This window comes from Blennius ocellaris (genome assembly GCF_963422515.1).
Source record: "Blennius ocellaris genome assembly, chromosome: 5".
Taxonomy (NCBI): Eukaryota; Metazoa; Chordata; class Actinopteri; order Blenniiformes; family Blenniidae; genus Blennius; species Blennius ocellaris.
The window spans coordinates 25,441,997-25,454,077 of NC_137654.1; the positions used below are offsets into that span (position 1 = coordinate 25,441,997).

Below are 12,081 nucleotides of genomic sequence, written 5' to 3' on the forward strand. Positions count from 1 at the left end.
GATGATGTGAGGTGTTTTAAGGTTCTCGGGTCCACGTAATGTAGTGGTTAGCACTCTCACTTCACAGCAATCGCATTTTTAGTTCGATTCCATTCTTTGTGTGAAATTTGCATGTTCTCCCTGTTCATGCATTGGCTTGCGCTCACATTTTGGGAACGGAAATATGGACAACATCTGTATTTCCTTCTGGAGCACTTGTTAAATCATACAAACTGAACAAAGATCAGACTGAGAAAGTCAACTTTAGGTTAATATTATGGTTAGTATTAGTATGAGCAAATAGTTGTTACGGTTGAATTAACGTAGGCAGGAAATGAATGTAAACCAATTTAGTATACCCAAAAGGTATGGCAACATTTGAGAACTGTTTCTATCTTTGCTAAATCCCGCCTTTAAAGGGATCATATGATGCCAAATTCACTTTCTAATGGTTTTTTAATAGTAATAATTGTCCCCATATCTGGAATGACGGCTCAGAAGTGAAGCAAATCTGTCATTTCTCTCCATACATTTTTTTAACACAATAAGAAATCAAGCCCTATATAGTGTCATCAGGGGTTTAACCAATCTCAATCAAGGTTGGTCCCCCCTTTGACTCCTCCCACAATTCCTGCCAACTCCAGCACCTCGTGACCCCGAACTGGATAAAGCAGCACAGACGATGCCCATTAGGGTCAGGATTAGAAAAGTTGTCTGCAGGAAATGAATGTAAATCAATGTAATGTACACAAAGGACAAGACAACACCAAGTGCGTGCGCATTTTCCTGCTTGCCATACTGGCAGCATGAATAAAACAGCTTTCTGTTTGTTTCTTATGAGAAAATTGCAAAGAAAAAAACAAAAGGTGTTTAGAGAGCAAGCCAGAGGTCTGGGCCTCCTGATGCAGTTTATCCACTGTGTGACAGCAACTCAATACTCACTTTAAGCTTCTTATGGCACTAATGAAAGTGGCTTGTGGCCACATATTGTCCAGGAGACAGATGGTTTCTGTCTTGATTGAGCTTTAATTTTCCTGGGGGGGGGGGGGGGGGGGGCTGACATGCTCGTCCCGCACTGCGTTCACACAACATATCTCTCACATGGCATCTCCAAGCTGAAATGTAAGGAAAGTGTGCAGAAACTCCCTGGAGAGCAGCTGAGCTGTGAAGGAGCAGGGAGACGTGTTGACTGGTAATCAGCAGGAGCACCGAGGCGACACTTTCCCCTCTTTTCACCCCCCTTCTCATTTCAGGCTGAAGACTTCAGGAACAAAGTGGATTTGTTATAAACTTTCCTGTCTTTGCTGCAGCAATACAGTGTGAGACTGATGGAGGATTTATCTGTGGTTTATCATGCACATCCATAACCTGAGCTCCAAGTAAGTGACCGAATGACACAAAAAAAATTGCAATTAAACTAGTGTTAAAACACAGATTTTAACATGATGATGGCTTTTAATGCTTTGATTTTATTAATAATGAGCAATAGATCCATTTTGAGATAAAATATATATTTGTTTTTAATAATGTATGCTAGTTGGTTTTAACATTTGTGTAATGCTTTCTAAGCTATGCATGTTTTATTACAATGTCACCTTATTAAACATTTAAAGTATTTATTTCTATTTAATGCTATATATTTTCTCTACATTTGATTGTAACTAAATCAGGCCCCATTGCAGACATTGTGTCATTTAATAACAAACTATTTATCGTCATGAAAATGTTTTGAAATATTGTAAAAGTATTGCTAAATAGCAGACTACTACTCCAGTTTCTGATTCATTGTGTTGCTTTATCCCCAACCTTTTAAACATAAGGACCAATGTGACATAGGCTTTGCTAGTTTATTTTTGATCTCTTCTCTGTGAGGGGACCATTTAAAAATAAAAAGCAGTTTTATGGAGTAAACAACTTAGAAAGTGATTATTGGATGGAGGAGCAATTACAATAATAGTTGCACTCGTAAACTTTACAGACAAAGGGTGAAGTGATGAATGAAAACACCTCAAAGTCAAAGCAGTGCAATGAGGTTTTACAATCTGTTGCCATTTCCTTTGGAGAATTTACTGCTGTAATTTGAAGTAAAACTCGATGTCTGCGTTTGCCTGTGACTCATCTGGAGTTCAGCTTGTTTTGGGAGAGAGTTTAGCTCTGCACACAGATGTTCACAGCCGAAAGGATAAAATGACTCAGGAAAGAAGAGCAAGGTCCCATTTTCCTTCACACGAACAGGCTTTCATCAGCTTTTCCTCATTTGTCTTTGCTCAAGCTGGATGAGTTTAATGATTGAGAAAACACGCCGAGGGTTGACATTTGATAGGCCATGTTAATTCACTCAATGGCAACATGGTTTATGGAAAACACTTTACATGATTCCTTACTTTCCTTTCACAGGCCAGTCGAGGATGATGATGATGATGATGATGATGACACAGCCATTACACTGGGGTTTCCTCCTCCTCTGCATCCAGCTAGTGTCCACTGGCAACCAAAGCTCCCGAGGACAGACAGGTGGGTCTCAGGCCCAACCAGACCAGTGGGACTCATTATGGCTCCTGGTCACCGTTGGTCTGACACAGATCATAATCAAAGTTACAACACTAACAGACCCATTAGGTTTTAATTAGTGGATGATGCAAATGTTTTTGGTGATGCTCAGAGCTTTGGCATTAGCCGATCGAAAGTGGTGGGGAAACGCCTCTCCACAGCCAATTTTATTAGATTGGATTATATATTTGAAATCTGCAGAAATTTGGTTTGTGCAGCTGTAATTAAACTCCAGTTCTCGTTTTTCCAATAGTGTATCTGCAATGTTCTAAAGGAACTCATTGAAAGATTTGTTTGGTTTGAAGAAGTTATGATGTAGCAATTCGATAATATGGATACCGGTCAGTTTGAGCATACATTATAAATGGAACATAAAAGAGTTTCTTTAAACTCCAAATATCCTCAAATAACTGTCACATTTTCCATTTTCAAGTATTTTTTTTATGAGTGCTATAAAATGTTTCTCGCTTTTTTTGGAGTCTGTTTGAAAAGTGAAGAACTGATGGACTTGGGAAATCCATCTTTTTCTAATACATATACCGGTAATTCGAATTGGAGTGGCTGCTGCTTTTTTTTTTTTTTAGCTGACACTGCACACGGGGGAAACTGGAGTACCTGGAGAAAACCCAACATAGAAAGAACATGCAAACTTAACATACTGTAGAAAAGCCTCCCCGCATTTTTGCTGTGAGGCATGAGTGCTAATCGTTGCATTCCTGTGCTTCTCCTTAAACATACCTAATGTCTTCAGATGTGGTGTGACTTTATCAGTAATCGTAACTATTGGAAGAACACATACATGCACTGGGGGATCATGCAAGCTCCACACAGAAAGCACAAAAATAAACCGGGATCTCCTTGTTGTCAGGTGGGAGTGCTAATCACTCCATGCCAGTGTCAGAATACAATCATATCCAACAATTTTTTTTATGTAAAATAATTGTACAGTTAAAAAACTAAAAAATCTCAATTTAATAGAGAAAACATTATCCAACAGCCATGTTGTGGACTTGAAATACAAAAAAAGGCCAGTAATGTATTTCTAAATTGCACATTTATGCCACACCTGAATTCATGTATTTTCTCCCTATGTGCACTGAGTACCTTGAATTTTATATTTATTTATTTTCTTTTTGCCTGAGTTTAGATTCTATCCCCCTTTAATACTGCTCCGTCCATTTCAGGGTTTTGGGATTGCTTAGATTCACGTTTGAGTTTAAACTTCAAGTAAATCAACCTTTTAATCTCACATACAGTATATTTTGCTTTATAATTCATTTAGGGGGACACATTAGCTCAAATAAAAACAATAATACAATAGGGTTTTGTTTGGCCTCATGAATCATACTTGATCAATGGTGATATTCACTTTTATTTGACCTCTTCAGAGAAATGACACAGAAGCATATGTGGGTTTTTCTTTTTATTACTCATAATTGAAAACAACAAGCTGCTGATGGTTGCATTACAATGATTTTCATTCACTGTTGCATTTATCCAGGTTCTCTTCATCCACTTGGTGGCGCCATAGCTTTAAACACAACAACATCATGATCCATAACAAAGTGCTCAACTTGTATTTAAAAAAACCAAACAAACCAAAAAAAGTAGTCCCCCCCCTCCTCCTCTATGTACAATCAAATAAAACAATGACATTTTGAATTATTATCCTCATGCACGTCTCCTCCAAATGGATGCAGAACTGGAAAAGCTTTCACCTCCCCCCTCCACATCTCTCTGTCAGGGTCACCACAGGAGAGGACAGGAACTTGTGAAGTGGTTGCTGCTCATCGTTGCTGCAATAAGAACAAGATTGAAGAACGCTCTCAAACAGTCAAGTGCTCCTGCTTCCCGGGACAGGTGGCAGGGACGACAAGGGCTCTGCCCTCTTGTGTGGAAGGTAATATGACCGGGATGCTCTTCTGACTCCCTCAAACAAAACTAGTCTGACATGGCATGAATTTATTTCACGTGGAAGTATCACCAGACTCCACTGATGCTGAGGCTTTTAAAGACTGTACCATCTGATTGAAATTATTATTTTTTTTTTTTCAAAACAAGTAATCTTTACTTTTTTTTTTCTAAAGTGACCTTCAGCTGCCTTTCTTTTTTCTTTTTTTCTTTTTTCTCCTGCAGCTTCTATTGTGCGTCAGAAGTGGTGGTGTAAAATGGAGCCTTGTCTGGAGGGGGAGGAGTGCAGAGTTCTCCCTGACCTGACTGGCTGGTCATGCATCTCCGGGAACAAAGTGAAGACCACAAAGGTGAGGAGCATGAGGCCTGCATGAGTCACAGTCACAGCCGTGCACAAGAAGCCCTGCAAAAAGACATAATGGCTTTCATTTAAGACGGGGGGGAAATTTATAGACGCCTAAATGCAGCCATACGCTAAATCTCCTCCGTCTTTTCTTTACTGCACCGCCTTTATGCAAACTGGCTCCAACAGACTTGTGAATTCTCTTCGTGAAGCTTTATTTCAGTAAGCTCTCCTTTGATGCTAAAAGATTCCACAATCAAGCGTAATCACAGCTCCCATTGGCCACATCAGCCCTCCTGCTCTCGGCAGGCACAGTAGGCTCAGAAGGCCTAATTCTATAATCTGGTGAATGATGAGGCCAAGGGGACGGACATGAAATAAGCTGTGAACTAATGCTGAACACTAAAACCCATGTAATTAAATCTGACAGCCAAAGGAAACCGCACTTTATTTATAAATGCAGTTTTGTTTTAAATATAAGTTTCCTTTTTCCTTTTTTTTTTTTTTTTTTTTGCTTGATCAGTTTGCAATCACAATCAAGTGTCAAACATGTCAGCTCACAGTCCAATCACTTGTTACAAGTATTTTATTTGTGCATGCTGTACATAAGGGTTTAAAATTGTGAATGCCTTTAGTGAAGCAGATTCTCTCAGCTGCGTCACTTAGGATGAATTCAACCCTCTAACTACCGTAAACTGATATTTGACACTCTTCACATCGTTCAAGATGATCTTTCGTGGATGAATTGACTAAACTTCCATAGAGCAGACACTGTATCTGGATGTGCAAAAATAAATAAATCCAAATATTGCTTGAGCAGTCGCTTAATGTTTGGGATCAGAATTTAGCAAATGCTTTATTGAAAAACTCTCAAGTTAAATTTTTTCCAAGCTTTCAGTTATTTGCAAACATCTGAATAGTTTTCTCCACGGAATAATTCAGAAGTTCAGATGGTCTTTGATTTAAAAGAAAAATGATAATTGCCATGATTATCACTGTAAAACGTGTTCATTTATGTAGCGCGAGTGTTAAAAAAACAACAACCCCAAAACATGATATAACAATTAACTTTCAAATGATATTGAGATTTCTGGAGTAAATTATGAAGCGTGGCTGCACTTTAACAGGATTGTGCAGGTAATATATTTATCGTCATCACAATTTACAGTTGAACAATTGCATCTGATGGACAGGCCTACAAGCTGATGTCCTTTGACCTATGTTCATGTTGAGAAGACAATCAAGAGAGAATTATCTCTACAGGCATTGTTTGGGGGAGTTTGGATCGATAATCACTTTTCCTAAGGAAGAAGAGACATACTCATCCTCTTCTTCTGCATATTTGCAAGTTATAATCACAATTGAGCACCAGTGGAATGTTCTGCAAAGACTTGTTTTCTACCACAAAGCTTTGCTCAGCCATGAGCAGCTCTTGTGGTCGCTCACATTTGTCAGAGAGAAATATACAATTTGGCAGGGCTGCCAACTCTCACGCTGGACTCAAAACTCAGCCTCACACATCAAACATGCTTCTTTTTTTTCTCTCAAGCTGAGAAGCAGTTTTTTTTTTTTTTTTTTTTTTTTTACGCAGTGCTGAAATTCGTGTATTTCACAGTAAAGTATGATAGTTTATCCATTTGGTGAATGAATTAATAATCACTAATGGGCAGCATTTATTTCAGAATCCTCTTGTATCAATACAACTGCCTTGTCTGTCATAACCATTATATAGCTGGTCATTTCACTAGAAACACTCAAATGGTCTTCCAGAAAATGTTATTTTCAATGTTTTCAATTAAATTTCAATCAATTTCAAAAGAAGAGGCATTCTGGAAAATATTAAATTATATTTTTTCCAGCCTTCCTCTCTAATGCTCAAGCATCTCTCTTCCAGAAGTAACTGCTTAAAACATCATAAATGAATGTTTCCTGACCATGGTGATCATGGTGATTTGATGATTAACTCTACATCATCAGAAACCAGATGAGACCCGCCATATAAATGCTATTTGGAAATCAAATCAGGGAAAGGTTAGAGAACCACCTGGTTATTATGCGTTTTTAAGGTTTGAGTCCCAATCCCTCCGGTTTCTTGAGGAAGGGCATTAAAACTAATCAAATGTGTGAATCTTACTCTGCCAGAAGTTGAACTTCACATTACATAGATTGTATGTAAAGCAAGACTGACATCTGGAGCAAGGCTCATACTGGTAAATTTGGCTAATTATCAGATAACCTGTATTTCTTCCTTTAAAACAATCATCAATGCCAACATCTAATCCAGAAGCAGAGATTATATTTATTGACAGGTGCTGGTGAGCAAATCTCAAACGACAGTGTGCAACTATTGCATCTGTTAAAATCGTGGCCTGACATCATAACTTTTTTGTCTACATTTTTTTACTGTATTATATAGATTCACATGATCGCATTCAATCCAAACTCTCTGTGCTTTTTTTTTTTTTTTTTATCTGAACTTCCTTTTTAAAAATTGCTTTTATTTTGTGACTTTGGTTCAGTCAAACCTCACGTCACATTTTCAAAGTCCTTTATCAAAGATAGCAGGCAACAAACATCATTGTGATGTAAATGAGCAAAACCAATCATTTTCTCCTTCATTTTTGTGTTGAATGTTAGGTGGCACGGTAGCGGCGCTAATCGGCGCCAACCCGCCCTGGCCCGCTGCACTTCAACATGGATAACGCTGGACTCCGAGGACGGCGTCGGATGGAACAATACTGATCTAATTAGATATGTTCTGGCCGGGCTTCCAACCGCGAGAAGTCATTATTTTAAATTCACTTTTGTCTTGGAACAGTTTTGCTCCGTGTTAATCCCGCTGAGTGGACGATTTATCAGCAAGATGAAATGATGTCACACCCCCTTTCAGCCCCAGTGGCGGCGGCCCCGGCTCTGGCTCCGGCTCCGGCCTGTATCGTTGTGTTGGCGCTTGATATGCCGAGCACATTGTGATGCACTCAATCAAAGTTTGGATGGGCCTGCTGGCAGACACTTAAAAAGAGATTTTGTGGATTTTCAGCTCGCTGAGAGTGGATCCAGTCGGTGACTTGTGACTCTCGTCGGCGATCAAAGCAGAAGACCTCAAATACTAAGAAATTTATGATTATCTAGCATTTGTAGGAGACGCTGTCCCTCTGCTTACTGAGTTCTTTTTTTTTTTTCCTAAAGAGGTCAGATCCCTTCGGAGAAGTCCACACCTTACACACACACACACACACACACACACACACACACACACACACACACACACACACACACACACACACACACACACACACACACACACACACACACACACACACACACACACACACACAGTGGTTGGACAGGCCACCACCTGCAAGGCTGTGATGGCATGCAACACAAGCATGAAGCCCTGATGCAAAACAAGGACTGTTTGAAATGCTAATCATGGGGAGGAAAAAAAAAAAAAAAGGGAGAGAAGAAACGAGAGAAGCTTCTCCACCGCTGAGAGTCTTTACATCATTCTTTCTTTTTTTTTTTGTCTCTCGAAACTGAGTGCTCCTGTGGAGGGGACTCCGCTTATAGTAATGATGAGAAACGTCAGTGGTTCTCTGCCTCGGAGCAAATTGTCGTCGCTAACAGAAACAGAATGTTTACTGTTATTGCCACTTCATCAGCCGTACTCTTCGTATGAATAATATTCCTTCTGGACCCACCCTGATTGCCTCACTTTTTTTTTTTTTTTATCTCTTGAGTTCAGCCAGACATTTTGCATTTTTACCTTCGCAACAAAGACACATTTAAGAAGAAATGTAATAACACAAATACAGGCGCTGCGAGTCAGTAGAACGAAGGCACCGGGCTTGTATGAAAGCCACATGCTGTGCCAGTTGAAAGCAGCTGAATTATAAGCAGTTTGCTCGACATAACAAAATTACGCTTCAGTGATTGTTTTGGTCGTGACAGGATCCTTCACTGTTTGTACATTGGTTTGCTCTGCAAACAGTCACATTCTAACTGTTCAATGTCGATTGGTTGTGGAGTCGCAGTGAGATTAATTCTAGTTTATTTAATGTCTATGTGGAGTTTGCATTTTCTCCCTGTGGAAGCATGTTTTTTTTTTTTTTTTTCTTTAATCCTCTCATGATCCACAAAAGGCATGCAGGGCAGATTAATTGATGACTCTAAATTGTTGGTCGGGTGTAAATCTGTGTGTGTTTTAACTGTGTGCGTCCCTCTGTGTTTTTTCCATCGGAAAATTTACCGAAGCCAAGTCCAGAGGCCAGCAGGATCTGCTCCAGCTACATAAAACCGCTCTAGAAGATGGATGAAAATAATGAGGCTGTGTTCAAATTTGCAGGAATTATGAGAAAATCCATCTCCCAAATTACTAATGTCATTGGGTTTTTATCTAATCTCTTATCACACAACACATTGTTCTTTCATGACTGTGATTCTTTTCGGCGGCTTCGTGGACAGAAGCATCTCCATCATATGTGTCATATCGTAGCGGCTTCTTTTTAAACACAGCAGACACTTGTGATGCCGCTGACAACTGTATTACAAACCTGATCTGACACCGGTGCAACAGCAGAGGATGATAAACTCCAGCAATAGTGTTTACATGAAACACTGGGCTTATTAAATTGTAATATGAAAGGTAGACAATAATAGAAGCTGTTTTCAAGATAATGCAATTACCTACAGCATTGCTACAGAATACTGCTGCATTGTGCAGTTATTGTAACTCGTGACATTACACGGTAGAGGTCACAACATGAATGTGTGAACCTATTTAGGATGTAACTGGTGCTATAATACCCCCACTGCACTGAATCACCACAACGCAGTATTAATTTCAGAACATTCCCACTGCATAGATTTACTCAATATGTAACTCCACTTTTTTGTATCATAAAGTACAAAATCCGCCGTCTCAGTTGCGTTGAGTTGCAAATCCTCTTTTTCTCCAAAGAAAACCCAATATCTTTAGGATTTGGAGTGTCAGTCAGAAATTACCCAATCTGAAGCCGTCACCGCAGGCTTTAGAATGAAAAATAATCATCGCCTCGTTCGGTTTTGACAACTGAAGCTCCTCTCGCGAGCGGAATCCTCTTAATGATGCAAACCAACTCTGGAAAATAAACATTAAATCTCTTCCAAACCTCTTCAGGTGTGCAGATTGCGGTTTTCAGTGATGAGCTTGAGCTGAAAAATGAAATTACACACTTGGGAGTTTGATATTATCAGAGGTGGAAACTACTACTACTACTACTCTCTCAGTAGTACAGACACTTAAAAAAGAAGACTTTAGTACCAATTCAACTTCGTTACTGTAACTAATGTGACTTTTTTTAATCAACATTTTTCATAAATGACACCTTTTTGAAGCCATCTTAGATCACTTTGGAACAATAAGAAAGAGAGTAAGGCTTTTATATGTATCCTCAACACCAACAATTCCATCACTATATCTGCTTTTGATGAGCAAATTGCGCAAAAAAAACTCTGTTATTCCCAACAATTTCAGTCCTATCAATGTCTTTTCACTGCATTTATTTTGCCACTTCAATAACCAAGTAGGTATATTTATTGACATATTTCATTACTCGCAAATTATTACTATGCTGTATTGGCTTTTTTACATTTCAAATGTCCAATATTATGAGATTATTACTCATTATTGGTTGATTCAAAATACTTGTGTATAGTGCAGGGGGCTAAACAGAGATTTAGAGATTTCAGGCTTCCACCTTGCATGGTTGGGTGGCTTTCTGTATGCAGTTTGCAACTTCTGCCTGTGCAGGTATAGTTTCCCCTCACAGTGCAAAGGCCATGCATTTGAGGTTGTTTGTGACTCTAAAAATGCCAATATGTGTAAATGTGTGGGGGCCATTTTTCTCTCTGTGTTTGTCCTGTGGTGGACGAGTGATCTTCCAGACGGCACTTGGCCTTTTGCTCATCATCAGCTGGGATCTGCTCCAGCATCTAAATCTACTTATGTACAGTAATTACAAATACTTTACCTGCCATCGACGGGCAAGTTACATTTTGGAACTAGATGAGCTTTCCAAAAAGTCCAACAGTGGTTTATCTCACTGAATCCAATGTTGTACCTTTCATAATATGCAAATGTGAAGCTCATTGAAGTTAAAGGCTCCACAGTTTCCCCGACTGCGTTTGAAGCTCGAGTAGACCTGGACAAGAAAGCTTTGGAATGAGGAGCAACTTGTGCGGCTTCACAAATGCTCCGAAAAAGATTCATCCAAAGGGAGCCGAACAGAAAAAGCTGATATCTTTACAGTCTCTTCTATTTACTTTTTGACATGGATAAAGATTTTTTTTTTTACTATTGTAACACTTAATGGATTATGCTGTCATATTTGTACATTGTGGCATTCATGTTTGTTTTGTTTTTTGTTTTTTTAAATCAGCAATTTTGTTCATTGAATTCTCACCATGAATTTGTCTAAAAAAATAGTTGGAAATAAGCTGAAATACTTTACACCCCACTGGGGTTTATGTCAACAATGACGGCATAAACTCCCCAGTTTGTGGCTCTATTCCCCTGAAACACCAGTCGCACTCGCAGCTTTTCTCATCCCGACTCGCTTTCAAAGGCGCCGGCGTGACATTCATTAGGTGACTTTCAGATCAGATGTGCACAAGATAAACTCAAAACGATTCGCACTCCCTCACGCAGAGTCTTGGGAAAGTTTAAGAAGCCCGTGCTGTGCTGTTTGATTACCTTCAAAAAAAAAAAAAAATCTTTAAAACACACTTAAAGTCAATCAAAGAAGCTTTATCTCTGTTCTATGAGACTCTTTTCGAAATGAAGTGAAACCCCCTCTCAGGGCCTGTCATAATACACCGCTTCAAAAACTGAAAACCACTTCCCCTTTAAAAATCAAAATGAAAGCAATCAAAATTAGGTAATTAAGGTGTGTGTGTGTGTGTGTGGGGGGGGGGGGGGTTACAGGATCTACACTTTTATCAGAAACTTATTATACTGCAGATGAATAGAGGATCACATAGGCACAATATGAGACAGAAATAAACCGTGTTTGGAAATTTCTTGCAAGGGAACAAAAGGAGTTGCTTTTTATTTTTTTTCGTAACACCTAATTCTCATGATTCAAAGCAGGCTCACAAATAACACATCTGGCAGCTAGTTTGATGTGAGTTTCAGGGTGATATGTGGTTGGAAAGCTTCCCTTTCTCGCGGCTGTCTGCTGGGGACAGTAGCTCATGCTCACTAATAGAAAATAAACTGTCCTGGGGCCCATGAATAACATAATGGAAACACTGTTCTA

General features: G+C 39.2%; 1 protein-coding gene across 1 annotated transcript; it reads left to right on the forward strand.

Moving 5' to 3' along the window:
- Positions 1 to 2,387: 2,387 nt before the first annotated feature.
- On the forward strand, positions 2,388 to 4,814 carry LOC308130539 (chemokine-like protein TAFA-4; the record flags this gene model as incomplete). The annotated part of the gene is made up of 3 exons (XM_080496942.1): positions 2,388 to 2,493; positions 4,274 to 4,429; positions 4,666 to 4,814. The coding sequence occupies 3 exons, from the start codon at positions 2,388 to 2,390 to the stop codon at positions 4,812 to 4,814; spliced, it is 411 nt and encodes a 136-aa protein (XP_080353068.1).
- Between the last annotated feature and the right edge of the window lie 7,267 nt (positions 4,815 to 12,081).